Consider the following 22,615-nt stretch of genomic DNA (forward strand, 5'->3'; position numbering starts at 1 on the left):
AGGTAAGGTTTACGTTTTGATAAAAAAATATAGGTTTAATTAGGTTTATAAATAGGGTTTAGATTTTGATTAGAAAATAATTAGGTTTTATATAAAAGGTTTAGATAAAGTTTAGATTTTGATTAGAAAAATTAGAGTTTATAGATAGAGTTTAGTGTTTTCCGAAAAAAATATTAAGATTAAATAGGGTTTATATTGCACATTCATATATCTTACAAAACACTAAAAACTTATATTATACATTCATATATTTTACAAATCTTTAAGAACTTAATTATATTATACATTCATATATCTTACAAAACATTAAGAACTTAATGATATTATACAATCATATATCATAAAACACTAAGAACTTGAATCAGACCCTGAATCAGAATCGGTACATGCCGGTTCTATCTCATCTTCAGAAACATATTCGTCATTGGGCGGAACAACCGGCGTAGAATCATAATCTGAATCATCTTCCACAACATAAGTTTCAAATCGTAACATTTCACTTGGTGCAACAACTTGGTCGTGTGTATCATCTTGTAGCGCAGTAAGAGCATCTTCAGAAGTTTCTCGAACCCCTCTAGGCACAACTTTCGTACATGCCCACCAATCGTTTGCTGATGTGCCTCGAACCCGCGGATAAGGAATGAAACAAACTTGATCACAATTACCAGATAAGATAAATGGATCGTATTTCTCGTACTGCCAGCGCGGAGACACATCAACGATTCCCGATTTATGTTTTCGAATCCCCCGACCCACAATTGTATCAAACCACTTACATTTAAAAACCATGGCTTTAAGCCCAACAGAACCAGAATACTCAACCATCATTATCTCCTCAATCAAGCCGTAATAGTCAGTGTCTGTCGTACCCCGGACTTGGACACCATAATGTTGGGTTCTTTTATCTTGGCCATGGCTATGTGTGTGGAAGCAGTATCCTCGCGAAAAATATATCGGCCAGGCTTTATAATTTTGTTTCGGGCCTTGTACAAAATCCAACATCCACAATGGAAACTGATATATCTTACTCGCTTCGTTAACCTATTAATTAAAATTATGTTAATGATAAATTCACATAACAAAATCAAATTATATCAAAACGTACTTACATAGTTTTTCACCCATTCCGCATAGTGGTTGTCTTTCGCTATTTGTAGATCATCACCACATATATTTGGGTTGTTGTCCATCATAAACTCCTCAAACATCCTGTTACGTAGTGGTTATAATATGATTTTATAAAAACATTGTAATGTAACATATAAAAAATAGTGAAAATACCTTTCGTAGGGCTCAAATGCAGGACAATTGAGCATCAAAAACGTTTGTAACACATTATAGTCATCATCGGTTAGATGCCTCTGCTCCATTTTTCCACTAACTCGACCTTCATGGTAAAACATATTTGGCACATCTGGATCATGATATGTAAAGCGAATATCTCCAGGTTGCAAAACGGTAGCAGGCACTTCTGGATTTCCAAAGTGATGTGCAGAAGCTCTAGAAATCTCCTCGGTAAGACATTGGGAAATAATGGAACCTGCAATATGTGCCTTATTTCTAACCTTTTTCTTCAGATGGTACATGTATCTCTCGAAAGGATACATCCATCTATATTGCACTGGACCACCTAGAGCAGCTTCATCTGGCAAATGCATAACGAGATGCTCCATAACATCAAAAAACGAAGGTGGGAAAATCTTTTCCAAATTACAAAGCTTCACTGCAATGTTTTCTTTTAAAATGGCGACATCTTCTTCTTTTAGTACTTTTGCAGAGATATCCCGAAAGAATAGTGCGATTTCTACACAAAATATTTTGAGTTAGTGCAGGCAATAATAGTAAAACTTATAATATTTAAAAAAAAAAAACTAACCTGAAATTGCGATGTGGACATTTTTTGGAAGTAACTCCTTAAACGCAAATGGGAGAAATCGTTGCATGATGACATGGCAATCATGACTTTTTAGGCCTGAAAGCTTCGAATTCGTCTCATCTATACATCTACTAAACTTTGAAGCATACCCATCTGGAAATTTTATATCTTCCTTCAACCATCGCAAGAATTCTTTTTTTTCTTCCTTTGACAACCGAAATATCGGGACCGACATCTTTCCATCATCTTTGATATGTAACTCTTGCCTTCTGCACAAATCAGGTAGATCCATCCTCGACTTTGCATTATCTTTAGTCTTCCCAGGAACATTAAGCACCGTGTTGATAAGATTATCAAAGAAATTCTTCTCAACGTGCATGAAGTCAACGTTGTGGCGAAGAAGAAGGTTTTCCCAATACGGTAATTCCCAAAAGATACTCTTCTTCACCCAATTGTGATCTTTTCTGTAGCCTTCTATGTTACTTCCAGGTTTCTCGTGTCCGTTACCTCCACATTCAACCGTTTTCTTCAGCCCAACGATGTTGTTGATTCTTTCATAGCGAATTTCTTCTCCCGTCAACCATGGTGGAGGATCATCACTTATTGTCTTCCCCCTTCGAAACGCTTGGACATTTCTCCTGTAAGGATGCTCTTTAGGTAGAAACATTCGATGACAATCAAACCAGCTATGCTTCCTTCCGTGTTTCAACCAAAATGACTTTGTATCATCGAGACAATATGGACAAGCTAAACGACCATGAGTCATCCAACCTGACATCATGCCATAAGCAGGAAAGTCATTAATTGTCCACATTAATGCGGCTCGCATCGTGAATGTTTCCTTTCTCGAGATATCGTATGTTTCTGCCCCGTGACTCCATAAACTTTGCAATTCTTCAATTAGCGGCTGCAGATATATATCAATGCTCTTCTTTGGATGTCTTAGCCCGGGAACTAGGACGGATAAAAAGAAATATTCTCTTTTCATACACATCCCAGGAGGTAAGTTATACGGAGTAACAATTACTGGCCAGACCGAGTGTGCTTCACCACTCATACCAACTGGGTTAAATCCATCTGTTGCTAAGCCTAGATATATATTCCGACTTTCTTCAGTGAAATCAGGATATACCTTGTTAAAATGCTTCCAAGCTGCTCCATCAGAAGGGTGATGCATTTCTCCTTCGGGCGACTCATGTTCTCCGTGCCATCGCATTTGTGCTGCAGTTTCTTCAAGTTGGTACAATCGCTTCAACCTCTCCGTAATAGGCATGTAAAACATTCTTTGTTTGGGCCGCTTTTTCCCCTTTCCATGGTTCTGGTGATATCTATCTTTTCCGCAAAATCGACACACCACCAAATCTTTATCTTCCTTCCAAAATAACATGCAGTTATCTTCACAAACATCAATCTTCAGAACAGGAAGACCAAGCGCCTTTGTCAACTTCTTCATCTCATAATATGATTCAGGAGCTTTGTTTGGTTGTGGCAGAACATCTCTAAACGTTTGTGATATCTCATCCAAACACGACTCCGGTAAATTATGATCGGTTTTTACTTTCATTAAACGTGACGCCAAGTATAACTGAGAAATACCTTCTACACATCCTTCGTATAATGGTTCATTAGCGGCTTCGAAGGCTTGAAACACGCCATCTCCATATTGCTCTTCATTGGGTGCTTCCATCACATCCTCCAATACTCCTTCCATAACATTCGGATAGTTTTCCTGGTATGGTTCTTCTTCCGTATGCAGTGTGCCTTCTCCCATAAATTGACCTCCCGTGGATGATTCGCCAACGTCATAGTAATTTTCTCCATGGCTTGACCATAAATAATAATTACTTTTGAACCCGACTCGGTAAAGATGGCGAGATACGGTTCTCGAGTCCCGTTGTTTTCGGTTTTGACATCTTGCACAAGGACATAACATGGTTTTCCCCTCAATAAAAGAAGTTTGATTGGAAGCAAATGCGATAAAAACATCAACACCTTCCTTAAACTCACGAGAAACAAAATTATTGATCGGATCAAAGTGTCGATCCATCCACTCTCTCGAATAAAAATAATCAGACATTGTACTCACGATTTCAAAACCAACACATTTGAAAGAAAGCGTTTTATGTTTGATATCTCACTCGTTGTTATGAGAGTGGAGTGCTTGGTTGTTTTTATATAAAACACCTTGCTACGAAATCTGCCACGAAATGCTACGAAAAATGCTACGAAAAATGCTACGAACATTTTTCGTAGCTTGCTCAAAATATCTTGAATTATTTTGCCTGCACATTGTCGGACCGAGGGGACGTTGCATTCAGAAAAAAACCACGATCTTTGCTACGAAAATTGCTCGTGGCTTATTACGTTTTGTATTTTTCTCCCGACACTTGCGCACGATGGATGATGGGACGTTTCTTTCGGTGGGTTGCTACGAATTTGCTACGATTTTGGTAACCGTAGCTACGTTTTCTTTTTTAAAATAAATTAAAACTAAACCTACGATAGAATCGAAACAATTCGTAGCTAGGTTACACACGAAATGACACGTTAATGAAACGTAGTAAATTGCTACGTTACTTTTCGTAGCAAAATCGTATCAACCACTAGCTACGATTTTTTTACGTAGCACATTCGTAGCAAATTAGCTACGATTTTGTTACGATTTGCTACGTTTATGTTTTCGTAGCTAAAACGTAGCAAATCCGTAGCTTTTCTATTTCTAGCTACGATTGTACCGTAGCAACTTCGTTGCTATTTGAGTTTTTTTTACTAGTGTACATCTTACAATTTACTTTTCCTTATTATATATAAGGTAAGTTTAATTTGTAATAATTTAACAAAAATAATTCATGTAGAATAAAATTTATTACTTACTAGAGTATGATATCAAAAATTCTAAATTTCCAGCAAATCTATATTATTATTTGATAAATGATTCTGTTTACTTGTCACGTCTTCCATAATTTTATATAATTTTGTCATATTTTGTCATATTTATTTGTTAATTTAGATAATAAGATTATTTTATATTTTATTAAATAAGTAGAAATAAGATTTATAGTGTAGATAATAATATTATTCCAGCTATACGGTTTTTGAAGTGAAAGTAGGCTTACTGGTTTCTACGAACACTATTGCACTACAAGAAAACATCCGCATACTGAGGGACAAAATCGTCGGTATGTCGTCGGAATAACGCTATTCCGAGGACATACCGACGAAACAAGTCGTCGGAAATATCTCCTCGGAAATTCATATTTCCTCGGAATTCCGTCGGATATTTCCGACGGAATTCCGACGAAACAAAATTCCGAGGAAACTCCGAGGACACAGAGTTCGTCGGAAGGTTCCTCGGAATATACCGAGGGACGTCTTCCTCGGAATATTTCGATGGAATTCCGATGGACCAATCCTCGGAAGTTTCAACGAAATATTCCTCGGAATGTTTATCGGAAAATTCCGAGAAACTTTTGTCCCTCGAAAAATTCCGAGGAACTTTTTTCCCTCGGAATATTCCGAGGAATTTCAGTCCCTCGGAAAATTCCGAGGAATTTTCTTCCTCGGAAAATTCCGAGGAATTTCAGTCCCTCGGAAAATTCCGAGGAACTTTCTTCCCTCGGAATATTCCGAGGGAAATATGTTCCTCGGAATTTTTCGAAGAACTGCTTTCCCTCGGAATTTCGAAAAAATTAATTTTTTTTAAAAATTATTTTTATTTTTAAAAATTAAAATTTTTAAAATTTAAATTCGAAAATTTAAAATTAAAATTAAAATTGAATAAAACATAAAACATTAAAACATAGTAGATAATATTCAAAGTTAAATAAAACATTCAGAGTTTTTGGTAAAAAAAAAAAACTACTGGTCTGGAATGTTCGGGAACACCTCGTTCGGGTACATCCTCTTCATCATCTCCATCATCTGCTCGTTCAGCCTCTTCTGGGTCTTATAGCCCGCCTGTTGAGCTGCCATCTGGGTCTCCAACGCAAATATCCGATCATCCTTGTCCTTCAGCTGAGCCGTAAGAACTTCTGGATCAACATATGCCGGTGGTGCAGAAGAAGGAGCAGCCGACCGGGAGCGACGACCCAAACCGACCAAACGTCCATTTTTCTTTGGAACCGACTGAAATATAAATAACCAAATTTAGATAATATAAATTGATGATAATATAAATTGATGATCTGGTGGTAGAAATCTCCTGTAACAGTCAAACCAACACATTTTCCTTCCGTGTTTTAGTTGGAAAGCATCAGTGTTATCTTGACAATATGGACATGATAGCCTTCCATGCGTTGTCCATCCAGATAACGTACCATATGCTGGAAAATCACTTATTGTCCACATTAGTACTGCCCGCATGTGAAAGTTTTCTTTATACGAAACATCGTATGTTTCAGCACCTTGAGCCCATAATTGTTGCAACTCATATATTAGTGGCTGAAGAAACACATCAAGTGATCTCTTAGGATGCTCTGGTCCGGGAACGAGAATCGAGAGAAACAAAAACTCTCGTCGCAAGCACAAGTTTGGGGGTAGGTTGTATGGTGTAAGAATGACTGGCCATAGAGAATACTGTCTTCCACTCTTGCCAAACGGGCTGAAACCATCAGTACATAATCCAAGGTAGACATTTCTTCTCTCATACGCAAAGTCGGGATACTTTGATTGGAAATGCTTCCACGCTTTTGCATCTGAAGGATGTCTGATCTCACCATCTGTTGAGTGCTCCGCATGCCATCTCATTGGTTGCGCTGTGCGTTCAGACAGATACAGCCTCTGCAACCTTTCCGTCAAAGGCAAATACCACATCCTTTTATATGGTACTGGAACTCTTCCACTCGTATCTTTATAACGAGGCTTCCCACAAAATTTGCATGAAACCCGCTGTTCATCCGCCCTCCAATAAATCATGCAGTTGTCTCTGCATACATCTATTACCTGATACGATAAACCAAGACCAGCTACGAGTTTCTGAACCTCGTAGTATGAGCCAGGAGCTACATTATCTTCGGGTAGAATACCTTTTACATAATCAGCAATCGCATCCACACAGTCTTCAGCCAAATTATAATTCGTCTTAATGCCCATCAATCTTGTAGCAGATGATAAAGCTGAATGACCATCTCTGCAACCTTCGTACAATGGTTGCTTTCCAGCATCCAACATATCATAAAATCTCCTAGCTTCGGCATTGGGTAAATCTTCCCCTCTAAAATGATTATTTACCATCTGCTCAGTACCTACACCGTAATCTACATCCGTTCTAATTGGATCTTCTAATCTAACCGCTGGCTGAGGTTCGCTAGTACTACCATGTTCATAATCAGTTTCTCCATGATGATACCAAATTTTGTAACTTCGTGTAAACCCACTCAAATATAGATGAGTCCAAACATCCCATTGTTTAATAACTTTTTTATTTTTACAATTAGAGCAAGGACATCTTAACATACCTGTTTTTGCTTCCGGTTGTCGGTGAACTAACCCCATGAATTCGGTTATACCTTGTTGGTATTCTTCCGTAAGCAATCTCGTGTTCGGATCCAAATGAGGTCGATCGATCCAAGAACGAAAATAATTTGAAGAAGACATGTTTTTTATGAATTAAATTCGTGTGTAAAGAAAGTGAGAGGGAGGATGAAGATATGGAGTGAATGAAGAGGAAGAGAGGTGCTTGTATTTATAGTTGAAATCCTGCCGGCGGACCGAGGAAATTCCGACGGAATTCCGATGCAAACGGCTAGTTCGTCGGAATTTTCTTGGAATTTTTAAAATCCCCCAACGGCTCTCCAACGGCTCTCTAACGTCTATAATATTTCCTCGGAATTCATCGGTTTTTTCCGAGGAATACAATTTTCCTCGGTATTCCGTCGGAATATTCCGACGGAATGAATTTTTCTCGGAATTCCGTCGGTATATTCCGAGGAAATTCCGAGGAAGCCAAATTTTGTGTTTCCTAGGAATTTCCTCGGAAATTCCTCGATATATTCCGAGGAATTCATTTTCCGTCGGAACGTCCGTCAGAATACCGTTGTTTTCTTGTAGTGTTGATCCAATTAGATATTGTTAAAATATTAAAGTTAAGGTGTTAGAAATTTTAGTTGACAAAAAAAGGTGTTGAAATTTTAAAATATATGAAAAAGACAAAAATGGTTTCGTTGAATTGGTGTTAGTGACATAATGTAGATTTTGTTAAGTGTTTAATTTTAAGGCTTATTTGCTAAATAACCAAAAAAAAAAGGGAAATCAGATTTTTAGAGAGAGAGTAGAGAGAGATAGGAAGAGAAAGTAGGAGAGAGGGGGTATTTTTAGTTAGGTATTGAATTTTGTTTTTTTTTCTGGTTACTGGGTGCAATTTCCCTTAATTTTATATTGTGTTCTTTTATGACATGATGCTGATTTGAATTTTTAATATTCTGATGTATATTTAACATGTATGTCCTATGTAGTATGTTTTGCTTAGTTTCTTTACAAAATACTATTCTTTGTCACACTTTAGAAAATCTAAATTGTTCATAATTATAATGTTTATTGGCTACTGTAATTTGTTAACATTTTATGAGATATGATTGTTTCTTATATTTTCGGTGCTACTGAGAATTTTTTTAAGCTACAACTATAAGAAGTGTTTGATTTCACATTCAAACTGAGTAATGATGTTTTGGTTATTACGAGAAAAATATTTTATCAATATTTTATCCAAAATTTATGTCTTCTAAAACTTGAGAATTTATAATGTTAATTTAAATTTTGTTCTAAATTAAAAATTTAAATTTAAGAAAGTTTAATATTAACAGCATAATTACTAAATGTATATATTAGTGGGCACAAGATGTGCGGATCCTTAACTAGTTATAGAGTAAAAGTTTAATAAATTCCGCTAATAACTCCAATAAATTTCGTAATGTATTAATTTTACTTTTTACCAGTCAAATATTTTATTTAAAAATTCATCCATCCACATAAGCTAAGCTTTAATGGACTTAATCCTACCAAATCAATGTTTTTGGTACTTATCACAAACTTTGTAAAGTTTATACTAATCTATACTATTAAAAGGGAAGGAGTCCTAAAAAATCTACTTAAACAAGGTTGTTAGACCTATTCACTAGAAAATTAATATGTCTTATTTTATACTTACATTAATTAATCAAAACTATCAGTATTATTAATAGGGAACAACCCAACTGCCTATCATCATTATATCACCGATATATTTGCATCTAACATAGCCTTTTACACATTAATATTTTGAATACATTATTATTCACTTCATTAAGCGAAGAAAAAGTCAAAACAAATAATAATATGCAATGTACATATTTTCAACCTTATATAAATAACCAAACAGAAAAAATCAAAATGCTACTGGTCGTGATTAAATTAGTGGGTATGTTATCCATGTATTTTTTTAAAATCTATGTATGAACTTACAAAATATATTCAAGGTATTATGTATATTTTCAATACAAACTAAATCCCTATAAAATGAACCATATAATATATACTTAACTCTCACCATTTTCATGTATTTTCTTGAATCTATGTATTTTTTCAAATACATATTTTCTAGAGATTTTTATCATATTTTCAGTATAAATCCTATACCCTAAACTATATTTCCATAAAATTCTAAACCATATATCCTAAACTTTATTTCATATATTTTTAAACTATAATCTCATTTCATATACATTTACTTTATATGACAAATCAAATAGTTTATTTAGTTTTATGTATTGTTATAAAACATGAGAAGTTAATCAATTTCTTAAAAAGTGTTATCAGATATTTCCGGGATTTTATAAGGACAAATCAAATAGTTTATTTAGTTTTATGCATTACCAAAGAATACGAGAAGTTTAATGATTTTTTTAAAAAAGTGTTATCAGGTTTTTATGGGTTTTACCAGAGGGTAATCGGTGTCGGTTCATATGTTAATTAACAATTTTTTTATTTATCTGATTTTTAATTAACATGTTTTCCTTAAATCTGAATTTTGTGGAAACATATCAGTTGGTAAGAACCTTTGATAGAATGCTACATGAAAAACATAAGTCAGTCCATATTATATACATCAAGGGTTTATCGGTTCAACTGTAGATCTGGATCAGATATAGAACACTCAATATATTTCAATTTGTCTGTTTATTATATGTGTACCCCCAATAAAAAGAGTTAAATAATTTGTAAAAACATAATGCTTTCTTCGCACCATTTAAATGTAGATACACTATCAATCCCCAACAGTCGGCTTCGGTTCGGGTATTTAGGTTTTTAGTGTTTTGGTTCTAGAAATTTAGGAGCCATTCATGTATTTACAAAATTTGGTTTGGTTTAATTCTGTTGGGTTATTGAGGTTTTGGTTCGGTTTGGTAATAAACTTAGGAACCGACTGATATCCCAAAAAATGTGGATCCAATTCAGTTCTGCTTCAGTTCTGTTTTTTCAGGTAATTTCAGATTTATAGATAAAATATTGGATCATTTGGGGTTTTCAGTTTAAATATCAGATAATTCAGTTTTTTCGAATAATTCAATTTTTCGTGTAAGTTGGTTTGTAAATAGTAGTTTGAGGATATTTGGTTATTTGGAAACTACATAACATTATTAATTTTAGGTATATACTTTGTATTTAAAAATTCATGTACCTATTTGGTTTTCAGTTCAGTTTTAGATTTTTGGCTCCATAGATATAGGATATGATTATTTATTTATGAAATGCATTTCAATTCTGATTTCGTGTATTCGAGTTTGATGTGGTTTGGTTCACGGTTCCATATAAATGTGCCTAGACCTATACACTATTTTATATAGAAATTAATTTAAAATATTTTTTTTAATTTTGAAAATAAACCCGCGCTTTTAAGCGCGGGTCAAAATCTAGTTTCTGATATTAAAACTGGTTTACCCGGTTGTAGAAGAAGCTCCGGTTCATATCGACCCGAAGATAAATCGGGGTCAACATAACCAGGGGGGACAGGCAAACGAGAAAGAAGATGAGGAGGAAAGGTTAGGTAGAAAACGAGAAGCACGCAGGCATAATATGCTCTCACTCACTTAGGCTAAGAATCTGCGCAGAGATAAGCTATGGATTAGGGTTTCCATCGATTAACCAATCTCTTCCTTGGGCTTCAGAGATTCTCATCGTCTCCCTCTTTATATACACACACATACACATTCTTCGTCTTTGTGTGTTTGTTATCTTCTGAGTAACTGCGACAACAAGAAGGTCTTTCCGTTTCGATTCCGTTCAGATTAAATCGATGGATTCGCAGATGCTCGTGGCGCTTGGACTGTCCCTTGTGGGTGGATTAAGTACTTCTTTAGGTGAGTCTATGTTGCTGCTGTTTTCTGAATTCATTGATTTCGATTGTGTTTAGATGATGAACGATTGCTTCTTCTCTGTTTGATGATTGTAGTTGTGTCATCAGATTCTGGATTGGTTCTTTCAAAATTGTTATTAATTCGAAGCTGATTTTGTGTTCAGTACATTGCTTAGTTCCTAGATATGAGGTTTTGGTATCTTGTTTCTGTTACTTAGATAGCACCAGAGGCTCCAAGTTAGATGATTTTTGGTCCATCTAATTGAGTTTTCATGTTACTTTCGCAGGTGCGCTTTTCGTAGTTCTTAGTGAGACTCCCAATATGAAGATGCTTGGACTTCTGCAGGTGAGTTTACATCTTAAATATCGTACAAAAAGCCTTCTGTTTTGTAATATTTGGTCATGTTTCTGGTAAAGCAGAGCTCTCACTATATTAAAGAGCCATTGGATGTTCATTTTGTTTTCTCTTCATTTTTAGATTCTTCTCTCTTCAAGTTTTATAGGGTGCTAGTAACCGGAAGATGTGTTCCCAGACCAATATTCGTTCCTATCACTTGAGAAATTTTGATTGATATTGTTGTGGGTTATGATAGTAAGTTCTTTCTTCAGGGTTTTGCGGCAGGTCTGATGTTGAGCATATCCTTCCTGGATTTGGCTCATAATGCTATAAACTCTATTGGCTTCTTGAAAGGCAATCTCTGGGTTAGTACTTCTGTGTCCATATTGTGCCTCACTGGGGTTTGTTTTACTTTTTCTTCACACTGAGAGTAATATAGTTTTCTAATGTTGCAGTTTTTCGGTGGTGTGATATTCTTTGCGTGTATTGCCAAATTCATACCGGAACCAACACTTGGTCCTTCTACTGACGTTAAAAGAAGAAAGGTAAGAACACTGTGTTCTCTCAAGGGTTTCTGTCCAAAATGCTGTGACTCTATTCTATCATGACAGCTTTGCTTATTTGTTGATAACAGAAGAATGGAGACGAGGGAGGTAAGGACATGGCAAAGAAGCATCGACGGCAAGTGTTATATAGTGGAATTGTTACAGCTATTGGTATACCAACTTTCACTTCCTTTTCTTTCATTTGTAAAGCTTCTCTCGTCCGAGTTTTGGTCATTGGGTCCATTATAGTTTGATCTGTAATTTGATGGCTAGATGTATCTACAATGACTCCTCGAAACCATTGCATCAATGTGGACTTGCGAATTTGAACTCTTCGTTTTTAGCAAACTAGTCAATATATTACTTCACAATAATGTGAAAGACATAATCATCTGTTTGTTTTTTTTCAACCAGGACGTATCCTGTTTGTTGGACTTCTATAACTTTTTCTTGATTTTAATGTTAGTTTTATAGCTTAACTGTTTATCTAAACTCTTTATGTATATCTTTTCCACTTTCAACTATAGGAATAAGCTTGCACAATTTTCCAGAGGGGATGGCCGTATTTCTCGGATCAATTAAGGTGAGAAATAAGGGATCATGATGAACCAAATAAATATTTAGAGAGCATGCATTCTGAAAAGTTACAATGACATGCATCACCAGCGTATTAATATTTATAATTGCTTGTTGGATTCTGCTTCACAGGGCATGCGAGTTGGTGTTAATCTGGCTTTGGCAATCGCTTTACACAACATTCCTGAGGTACATATTCTCTCAATTAGAAATTTGTGAAGGCGGTCATATCTACCAACTTATATAGTTCACCTTATAAAAAGAAACCTAAAAAGAATACCACATATTATTATTTTTATGTGTTTCCTGTTTGAATGTTTGTTTTCCACTATAAAGCAATCTCGAAAACGAGTAAACAACTGGATTTGATCTTTTTTTTTATTTGGCATGCTTCCTTTGCTGCTACGGTGTGATATTTTCAGGGTGTGGCGGTTGCACTTCCTATATACTTTGCAACAGAGAGGTAAGAACATGGTTGCATATGGATTCACATTTGTACCATGTATACTCCGGGGTTCTATTCATCCTAAATCGATATTATGCATGTAACAGCAAATGGCAGGCATTCAAATTGGCAACACTCTCTGGTTTAGCTGAGCCTCTAGGTGTAATTATCGTGGGTAAGTCTGCATTGGTTTCTTTGTTGATGCATTCTTCTTTTGAACAAGTAAATGTTCTCTTGAGAGTTTCGAGTGAGTATCATAAATTAATACAATTTCCGTACAATGCAGCTTATCTATTCCCGAGCAGCTTGAGTCCTGAAATCCTTGAAGGCTTGTTGGGAGCAGGTAAGTAGAAATCTGCAGAAAATCGGTTCTTTATATTTAAAAACCATTGGACTTAAAGCGAATCGATACAAAAACTGTTTGTTGTATGATGCAGTTGGTGGAATCATGGCATTCCTAACTTTGCACGAAATGCTTCCTTTGGCATTTGATTATGCTGGACAGAAGCAAGCTGTAAAGGCTGTGTTTGTCGGTATGGCTTGTATGTCTGCAAGGTAAAAACTCGAAAACCAAAAGCTTTGATATAGCGGTTACGTCCTGGCGTCCTTAGTTTTATAAATTTTGATGATATGTTGTTTGTCTCTGTTGTTGCAGTCTTTACTTTCTGGAGCTGAGTTTACCTGAGTCAATGGGTTGGTCAGTTTAGTTATGTCATGTGTGCAATAATTGCCTCCTCAAAGACAAAACAAGTCTGTGGAGTATAGTCTCTTTGTATCTGTGAAATCAATAGGATCTGTAACAATTGAGTATTCATTTTTAATTCAAAGTAATAATCTCTTTTAACATCTTATTTAACAGTAATCTTTGCCAATCTCTCGCAAAATGTCACTGTAAATCCATGTGATCATCTATGGACAAAGATGCTTTTGCAAAAATAAAAGGTGTATTTATAGCTCTAGTTTATTTTTACCACTATTTCCTAAATTTAAAAACAAAAATTAGAGAATCATGTCTTGCTAATTACTGGCAGATCTTGAAACTCTCTTTTGTCCTTCCACATTTTGTTATGTTATAAATACCTTTCACCACCTTCATCTCTAACGCCATCACCTGAAGAACACACAAAACAAACATCCAAAAAGTAAACCAAAGAAAATAATGGAAATGAACAACGTCAACAAGTTCTTTGTTGCTCTCTTTGTTTCGGCTGTGTTAATGAGCTCAGCCACCTCGGCTACCATGGAGTCTCCAGCACCAGCACCAGGTACTTCCTCCGCTACCGTGGCTTTTCCGGTGGTTGTCTCCATCGTTGCTGCATCACTCTCCGCCTTCTTGGTTATTCTCTTGCAGTAAGATGTTATGGAATGCCTTCTAAGAGATGCAGAACTAAACTCTTTTTTGTTTTGTTCTGATTTGATCCTTAGAATCATCTGTGTAAAATAATTTTGTCAAGTAACCCATTTTGATGTATAACCTTATTGTGTAAGTTATAACACTAATATATATACGAGTATGATAATATAACATTCTGTTAATCAAATACCTTCATTGTTTTGTGATCAATTAATGTCTTTAATACACACAATGGTTGGTTACATGAAAAAAGTTGTGGTTATTATTTGTTTTTAAGGATTGGTTTCATCATCATTTTGCTTTCTCTTAACATTCATGAGACTTTTGGTAAGCCAAATCGCTGTCTCTCTTGATGAAACTGTTTCGTCTCCAAAAGGCTTCAAGACTCCTTCTAGCTCATCGAACTTCTCTTGCCTAAGTAAACCTGCACAAAGCTCCAACAAAGATTCCAACGCTTCTGCTCTCTCCTCGCTCCTCGGAGTCTTCTTCTGATATTCGCGTAGTAGCGTTAATGTGCTAAGCAATGACATCTCTTGAGTCTTTTCTGGCTTCTCTTTGTCTTTTGAACTAGAACTTCCATTCTTGTTTCTCTTCTCTTTCTCCTCTGCTTCTTCTTTTAGTGCTTGATTATGTTTCATTGGTGTTTTCGTGGACTTTGCAGTGCCTGTCCTTGGGGGAAGACGGGTCTCGCCTGCTCTGTTTTCGTAGGTGTTGTGTTCTGATTTGGATACGACTGGTTTAAAAACCGGAGACAGGTTTTGGCATTGTGCAAGATATGGCTGTAAGTGAGGATGTCTTAACAACTCTGCAGCCTATATAACAAACATTTTAACACTTAGAATAAATATCCAAAGAAAAGCAGCAAAAGAAGAAACGAATGGAACTTATCATTCACTCACAGTTGGTCTATGTTCAGGGTTCTTGCGCAACATACTTTTAATCAGTCTTTTCCTGCAAAAACATATTAGAAATTTCATAACATTTAACACTCAAAATCTTGTCTAAACTAAAGTGAATGTTGTATTTATACTTACAATGAAGAGGAATACATGACGGGGAGAGGAGAAAGCGAAGAGCGGTTAATCTTGTTGATGAGTCCAGCCATGTCCTGTTTCCAAGAAACATAATTTTTTGAAAAGTTTGAAAGAGATTCAGATTTAACACAAGAAGAAATGAGAAGTGTTCTTACAGGAGCCTTGAAGGCAGGTTGGTGTGCAGCTACTTCAAACATACAGCAACCTGTAAAACCAAAAAAACTTTATGAGAAACACAAGAACAACAACAAGTTCTAATGATTGTGTAAAGTTAAAGAAGAGAATAAACCTAAAGACCAAATATCAGATTTGTAGCCGTAAGGTATATCTGCAAGAAGTTCAGGGCACATGTAGTTTGGTGTTCCCACAATCTACATAAAAAAACAAGAAAATGATTCAGAAAACATTAGACTAAAAGATATAAATCCTAATGGATTGTGAGAATCATTACCGAGGAAGCAAGATCATCTTTGCCTAGAAGTTTTGCAAGACCAAAGTCACCTGAAAAGAAAAAAACTTGGTATCTAAAACAGCTTCTCAAGAAGTATAGCAAATAGAAGATTGCTATCTGATATCTTTACCTAATCGAATCTCGTTTTCTTTGGTGAGGAATATGTTTGAGCACTGGCAAATTTGAGTAGCAGTGTTAATGGATGTACTGTTCCATTGTAGCAAAAGAAGCATAGAAGATGAAATTACCTTAAGGTCACGGTGAAGAACTCGATTGTTATGGAGGTAATCTATTGCTAACAGTAGCTGAACCATCCATCTGCAGAGTTTCTACGGAGAAGAATATATAATTTCTAAGTTAGCATCCAATATCATTTCATTACTTGTCTATACCAGATAGATTCCTTAATGACTGCTCACTTCTTCAGAGGCAAATGTTCCTCTAGCTCTCTTTATCATTTGAGTCCTGCATTTATTAAAAAAAAAAAATCAGTGGAAATAAAACCACCCGAGAATAAAACAAAGAAACATAACGTTGGAATGTGAAATGATTGCCTTACATGTCTCCACCTTCACAATAACTAGTTACAATGCATACACAATCCTGTATAACCAGTATAAAGTTAGAATTCTCTGTGAAACTTGTTCTTGATTATGAGCTTTGAAGAAAGACTATATCACCTTTTCAACCCATGAATCTTTGTACTCCACAATATAAGGATTCTTAAGCTTTGATATCAAACTCATCTGAATTCCACTCAAGAATCATGTTAGATATAATCAAGATCACATATAAAAAACTTGCTAATGTAATTTTACCTCTTGGATGGCAGCAAGCTTGCATCTCTCTGTTTGTTTAGCCAAACGAATCTTCTTCACTACATACCTACAAAGAACAATCCGTAGATCTCAAACAAGATCATAAGAAACAAATATACACAAACTATAAACTAGTCTAGATCTTTAGCTCACCTTCTTCTCTCAGACTTGTGAATCACAAGAAAAGCAGAACCGAAAGCTCCTCTTCCGATCTGCTCCACTACTTCATAATCATCCATCTTAGAAGAAGCTGTTTCACTTATCTTGTTTGCCATCTGAGATCTTCCTCTCTCGGTATTAAAAGGATCAAACTCACAAGATTTTACTGTTCAATGGAGCCTGTAAGCTTCAGAAGATTCATATAAAAGACATGAGCATTAAATTCTTTGAGAATCAAGAATTAAAGAATCAAGAAAAAAGATGGGACCCTTTAACCAAATCTTGATTTTGAAATATCGTGAAGAAGGATGTTTCGTAATTACTTTGTTTCTTTCTCTTTTTTGAACAAGATGGAGAGGGAAGATTTGAAGATGAAGCAAAGAAAGGTCAGAGAAAGTGAGGGAAAATAATTTAAATGATAATAAAATAAAACCAATTTGCTTGAGATTTCAGACTGTTGCTGGTGACATGTTTGTTGCTATTATTACATATAAGTCCTTTTTATTTATTATTGTTGATATGTCTCTTTCACACTTTTACACTTTTAGACTGAGGAAAACATTCTCTGTGTTTACATTCTGTTTTATTATCATCCTTTGGTTAGTTAGGAAATTATAAGAAAACAACAAGTATGAGTGTTATTTATTTGACCCAAATGTGAATTTCATGACTTTTGTTCTGTTGCATAATTAGTCTACCAACCAGAGAAAATCTATACAGTCTCTTAAGATCTCCTATTCGATGTTTTGGTTGGACCATTCGTTGTTTTGGTTGGACCATATCTTTAACTCTTTTGGTTAGAAGTTAGAACAACCCAATAATAAATAGTATCTAGCAAGTCACATATTGAGATGACTCATTTATTTTCCCTTCTATAACAATATTATATATTTTGACTAAATATTTGGACCTGCATTGTTCATATGATGACTCAAGCACTTCAAAGACCATTGGCATTAGTTAAGGATTTTCTCTTCAGTAAGGCAATAGAAAATTTAACACCACAATATTGCAGAGATGGAATCTAAACCTCTTGAATGTTTTGATAATTTGATAGGTATTTTGGTGTTCGGAGGCTTTTGTTTAGATTTTCTTAAGCTTCTATGCTTTAACAACTGGATAGCTATGGCTTCATGTGTAGCGACATGGTAACTGAAGAAGAAATTGAGCTTAACTGCATTGTGTGAGTCACAGTACCGTTATTGAAACCTCTCATATGATTTACAGAAGTAGAACAAACTTAAACCAGGTAAACAGAGGCAAACATACATTCATCGTCAAAGAGAGTATAGACTTACAAAAAGCCTAGTAATCATTAAAGGGACCGGGAAGAACACCAACAGCAAAAGAGACTACTAAAAAATGGTCAAACAATAAGCTGTTCTACATATGAACTTTGGAAGCTAAGCAGGTTACCTTTCATGTTCTCACCTAGTTTCTCAAACTTTTCACTTGTAGTTAGGAAAATTACTGCATAACCGAATCATCCAAATACTGCAAACCAGCTACAAAACTTAAGACATTTATGCGTCATTTCAAACATCCTATAATCTAATCATACAAAGTTACATTCAAATTGAGGAATTAGAAATGAAAGCTTTTAAATTTCCAGAGCTATGCGAGACCAGAATCTATAAGTGCTTATAGTGTTTCTTATTCACTGCATCTTCCTCCAGAGCGATTCGCTTTGGTTTGGTATTTTCTTTTATATATATGACAAGTTTGGTTCGGTTTGAATCATGGGCATTGTGTTTTAGAGTTAGTAATTTTAAAATATAATTCCCTATATATTAATCCTGGAGCATTCACTACAAGAAAAATGAGTTTTAATAGCAGACCGAAATAGCGTTTTTTACGATTGTGTTATGTTTGATATACCCGTTAGTTTTAGATATCGTTTGTATATTTGGAAACGCTATGATAGAGTGGTATATTTGGAAACGCTATGGTAACATATGGTTTTATATATAATACTTGGGTTTAATAGCAAAACATGATTAAAAACGCTATGTTTAGTTTTTGAATTCCTAAATCCTAAAACAAGTTTTTAAACCCTAAACTATAAATACAAACTTTAAACTCTATTTTAACATCAAATCATAAATTTAACTTCAAATATTAGATATAAACTCAAAAATTAATTTTTTTTCAAAAAATTATCTCAAATCTTAAAATCAATATCCCAAACCTTTAACTTTAAACCCTATACTCATACATTTATTCTAATCTCCAAATTTTAAATATAAATTCTACAAGTAATTAAAAACATCTCAACATCATAAACATAAACCTTAACTTTCAACTAGTAAAAAATTTAAATCACTAAATTCTAAATCATAAAACAGATAAACTCTAAAGCATATAACAAGTTTTTAAACCTTCTAAATATGAATTTTAAAACTATAATATACTCACACTGTAACTTCAAATATAAAACTTAAAACTCAAAATTTATTCTTTTTAATTTTAATATATAACTTCCAAACACATAAACTTTAATTCTTCAGTCAAACTCTATACCCTAAACCCTAACACCAAGCATATATAAAACCATACATTTACTAAATATAAACTTCGAATCTAAATTTTAATTATTTAACAAATTTTAAATCTAAATCTTAATCACAAAATATTTATATAAAAACTTAACACTTATACTCTCAAAACTATAAACCCTTAAATCATAAACATAACCTTTATACAATATAATTATACAAACCCTATTATGCAGTTTAAAAAAAGTGTATAACCACAAAATTCAAATCAAAATTTATATTTCAAATGTTAAATTATAATATATAATCTTTAAATTTAGAAATTTTTTTAAACAGTTAAAAAGAAATGTAAAAATAATTTTTATTGTTTTTTTTTTGTGTGGTTATTGATTGATTCTAATCTAACGGTTAAAATTTGTTCTTTTATCTATCTTCAACCTTTTCTCTCATTAATTAATTTTTTTTGTCAAGGATCACACTTTTTAACCATGGATTTGTTTTGATCTGAAGGTCTAAAATCACTCCCTCTCTTTTCTCACTCTCGATAGATCTGTTTTTTTTTGTCAACCATATTATATTGATATGCCCAAATGGGCCATTACAAGTTGATATCGACTATGAAGTCCGATAAACTAACGAAAAGAAATTACATTTAAAAGGTCCTTTAAAAACAAGCGGTGAATGTGATATGTGTTTGTCCACGTGTTTACGGCTAGGGCTTTGACAGAACACACGTTCAGCAAGCTCGGCCGCCGTAAAGCTTCCACCGTCGGGACTTTCAGGAACCGCCTCTCTGCTGTCATTTCCTCATCGTTGTTAAAAGTTTCACCGGGAAACATGGTGGCTTCCTTCTCCGACACCAACTGTTACAGCTCCTCTTCGATCGCCTTTCTCTCTCTCACCCGATCTTCTTCTCCTAGCGTGCCGCCGTCTCCGGTAACTTCGACTCAGAGACCTTAGTTCCACCCCACTAAGGATTGATGGATAAAGCAAACATGATATTACTCTCATAACACATAGAAGATGCATCAATCAAGGTTAGATAGAGTTGGAAACACAGATCAAACACACAGAGGACTGCCAATAAATCCAATCAAAGAAAGATCGAAACTTTATTTAATCAAACCGAAACCGGAGAAAGAGATGAGAACACGAAGAACAGCTCCAAAATCGATTTGAAAATCACAACACAATCGCTTCACGCGAAACAAAAGATCAATACTAAGATCGAAACTATTTACAACCAAAAGAATCGATTCAATTAGCTTCTCATCTCTTCTTCTCCCGTGAAAGATCCAGAGAGAGATAACGGTGAGAAGAGAGAGAGACTTTTTGGGTTCTCATATATATATTTTTTTGGGTTCTACGGTCTCACACTGTTCAATATCTTTGTCTCTGTTCACTCATGGAAACAAAACGATTAGATTTGATATTGACTGGAGGTTGGGTCCAGGAGTTGAGAGATGAAGAATCTCGTAGAGGAGACATGGCGACGCCTCTGTACAATAGTCACTGAAACAAAACGTCTCTGCACCTGGCCTCTCAAGTTCCTTGGAGAAGACGACCAGGAGACGACGAGAAAGCTTCGTGGAGAGGAGACAATGACGACGAAGACCAAGGTGTCTGGACGCTGAGTACGCCTCCTCTCTGCAACTTGCCTCTCAAATCCTACGACGAAGAAGAAGAAGAATCATGGCGGGATACGACGACGAAGGTCATGGAAGAACACGACGCCGAAGGTCGTGGTGCAGCGGGTGAGGATTGAAGGATGAAGAAGACAACGGAGGTGGTGTTGGTGCGGCGGCGTTTGGTAGTAATTAGGTTAAAGCTTGGTTTAGTTTTGGTTTATTTGGTTTGTTGGTTTATTGTTTAATTAGATTTATTTTTTTATATTTTTGTAAACCAATTTAATTATAGATCAATTTAAATAATAAAGAAAATTTAATTCTATGAATTAATTTTAAATTTTAATTATGTTTTTATTTTAAATAATTAACTAAAAAATATTCTAAAATAAATAATTTTAATGTATATAATAATAAAAAGAAAACATACTATTAAAGACTATTTAATTGCATACAAAAAAACGCTATTACGATAATAGGATAGCAGAGTAAAAAACCGCTATCTAATGTGTCTGACCTATTATGAGGGACGATGATACAACGTTTCAAAAACTGCTATAGTATCGTTATATAGCGTTATCCGTCCGCTATTAAAACACATTTTCTTGTAGTGATTACATCATGTTTTCGTAGCCATGTGTCATCACGAGAATGATTATTAAAATTGTTAGAAAAATAAGTTGGTTCATATAAACATATACTATGTTTTTATTAAATTAACCATCAAATTAATTAATAGTGTACAAAATAATATTTTGTTTTTAAATAAAAGCTACATAATTATCTAATATGGTTAGCATATATATGACAATTAATGATTATGAATAATACATATTTGATAAAATTTCTAACCTCTCTCTTTTTTGTTTAATTTTATACTATTAAAAGAAATAAAACAATCACATTAAGCATTTAATAAAAACAATTAGATTTTTTCTTATATGTTATATTCTGAAATTTTAAAAATGACTATAAATTACTAAAATCGTAAAAGTCCCACATTAAAAATATTGTGATCAGTGGTTTAACTTTTTTTTTTGTTCAAGCAAGATGCAAATGATCATATATCATAGGAGTGGGCGTTCGGAGACACATTTGAGTTTGTAACGGATATTTCAGTATAAAGGTATAGAACCCATTCGGGTATTTCTACACTCCGAGTCGGGTTCGGGTATTTATGTTCGGGTTCAGATATTTTTGGTCGGGTTCGGATATTTAAATTTAGAAGAAAAAATAAATAAATTATTCATTGTTTAAATTTTTGTATTTAAAATATATTTTAACGTAACTGTTTTTTTTTTAATTTTCAAAAGATTAAACTATTAATAGGTTTGGAGATAAAACTTTAAAAATAGAAAGACACTAATTTAGTTGTTGTTTTGAAATTTTAGATGCAACATTTGTTAATGCAAGAAACAAGAACTTGATATGTATTTTAAGTGAGTAACAAATAATTTTGTCCGTAATTATATGTATATTATCTAATTTTGAGCAATAAGAATCATTAATATAAATATTTTAAATAAAATGAGAGAAATAAACTAGAAATATAGAGTTAAGTATACTTATGTT

The 22,615-nt window shown here is 34.4% G+C and overlaps 3 protein-coding genes across 10 annotated transcripts; 1 reads left to right on the top strand and 2 right to left on the bottom strand.

The window, feature by feature from the left end:
- Positions 1–190: 190 nt before the first annotated feature.
- Positions 191–5,176, bottom strand: LOC117133961. 5 transcript variants are annotated; one of them, XM_033291201.1, is made up of 4 exons: positions 1,282–5,162; positions 1,110–1,209; positions 348–1,041; positions 191–260 (listed from the first exon to the last, which is right to left on the bottom strand). In XM_033291201.1, the coding sequence occupies exons 1-3, from the start codon at positions 1,671–1,673 to the stop codon at positions 349–351; spliced, it is 1,185 nt and encodes a 394-aa protein (XP_033147092.1). In that variant the 5' UTR covers positions 1,674–5,162; the 3' UTR covers positions 191–260; position 348. The 5 variants fall into 5 exon arrangements, 2 of the variants coding, with proteins under 2 accessions (XP_033147092.1, XP_033147091.1); XR_004458039.1 differs by having other exon boundaries at positions 209–1,041; positions 1,282–5,176; XM_033291200.1 differs by having other exon boundaries at positions 209–1,041; positions 1,282–5,160.
- Positions 5,177–10,831: 5,655 nt separating this feature from the next.
- On the top strand, positions 10,832–13,981 carry LOC103869223 (zinc transporter ZTP29). The gene is made up of 12 exons (XM_009147292.3): positions 10,832–11,208; positions 11,492–11,550; positions 11,814–11,906; positions 11,997–12,086; positions 12,176–12,257; positions 12,614–12,669; positions 12,795–12,851; positions 13,085–13,125; positions 13,215–13,282; positions 13,394–13,450; positions 13,545–13,662; positions 13,763–13,981. The coding sequence occupies exons 1-12, from the start codon at positions 11,145–11,147 to the stop codon at positions 13,812–13,814; spliced, it is 837 nt and encodes a 278-aa protein (XP_009145540.1). The 5' UTR covers positions 10,832–11,144; the 3' UTR covers positions 13,815–13,981.
- A 630-nt stretch (positions 13,982–14,611) lies between these two features.
- Positions 14,612–22,240, bottom strand: LOC103869224 (serine/threonine-protein kinase Nek6). 4 transcript variants are annotated; one of them, XM_009147295.3, is made up of 14 exons: positions 17,247–22,240; positions 16,918–17,110; positions 16,765–16,831; positions 16,627–16,692; positions 16,506–16,549; positions 16,366–16,411; positions 16,195–16,275; positions 16,077–16,119; positions 15,947–15,996; positions 15,785–15,866; positions 15,651–15,700; positions 15,496–15,569; positions 15,361–15,412; positions 14,612–15,273 (listed from the first exon to the last, which is right to left on the bottom strand). In XM_009147295.3, the coding sequence occupies exons 2-14, from the start codon at positions 17,037–17,039 to the stop codon at positions 14,734–14,736; spliced, it is 1,317 nt and encodes a 438-aa protein (XP_009145543.1). In that variant the 5' UTR covers positions 17,040–17,110; positions 17,247–22,240; the 3' UTR covers positions 14,612–14,733. The 4 variants fall into 4 exon arrangements, with proteins under 4 accessions (XP_009145543.1, XP_009145542.1, XP_033147569.1 ...); XM_009147294.3 differs by having other exon boundaries at positions 16,918–17,103; positions 17,192–22,240; XM_033291678.1 differs by having other exon boundaries at positions 16,918–20,388; positions 20,794–22,239.
- Between the last annotated feature and the right edge of the window lie 375 nt (positions 22,241–22,615).

Source organism: Brassica rapa, chromosome A05, assembly GCF_000309985.2.
Source record: "Brassica rapa cultivar Chiifu-401-42 chromosome A05, CAAS_Brap_v3.01, whole genome shotgun sequence".
NCBI classification, from domain to species: domain Eukaryota; kingdom Viridiplantae; phylum Streptophyta; class Magnoliopsida; order Brassicales; family Brassicaceae; genus Brassica; species Brassica rapa.

Bases quoted from the DNA above. Each gene is read 5' to 3' on its own strand.
- LOC117133961 (XM_033291201.1), bottom strand. From the start codon at position 1,673: ATGGAGCATCTCGTTATGCATTTGCCAGATGAAGCTGCTCTAGGTGGT. The intron at 1,210-1,281 runs GTATTTTCACTA...ACTACGTAACAG, and splicing joins GCATTTGAGCCCTACGAAAG to GATGTTTGAGGAGTTTATGA. The intron at 1,042-1,109 runs GTAAGTACGTTT...TTTAATTAATAG, and splicing joins CGGAATGGGTGAAAAACTAT to GTTAACGAAGCGAGTAAGAT.
- LOC103869223 (XM_009147292.3), top strand. From the start codon at position 11,145: ATGGATTCGCAGATGCTCGTGGCGCTTGGACTGTCCCTTGTGGGTGGA. The intron at 11,551-11,813 runs GTGAGTTTACAT...TTCTTTCTTCAG, and splicing joins AGATGCTTGGACTTCTGCAG to GGTTTTGCGGCAGGTCTGAT. The intron at 13,663-13,762 runs GTAAAAACTCGA...CTGTTGTTGCAG, and splicing joins ATGGCTTGTATGTCTGCAAG to TCTTTACTTTCTGGAGCTGA.
- LOC103869224 (XM_009147295.3), bottom strand. From the start codon at position 17,039: ATGGCAAACAAGATAAGTGAAACAGCTTCTTCTAAGATGGATGATTAT. The intron at 16,412-16,505 runs GTAAGGCAATCA...TAATAAATGCAG, and splicing joins TATTGTGAAGGTGGAGACAT to GACTCAAATGATAAAGAGAG. The intron at 15,867-15,946 runs GTAATGATTCTC...TTTTTTATGTAG, and splicing joins AAGATGATCTTGCTTCCTCG to ATTGTGGGAACACCAAACTA.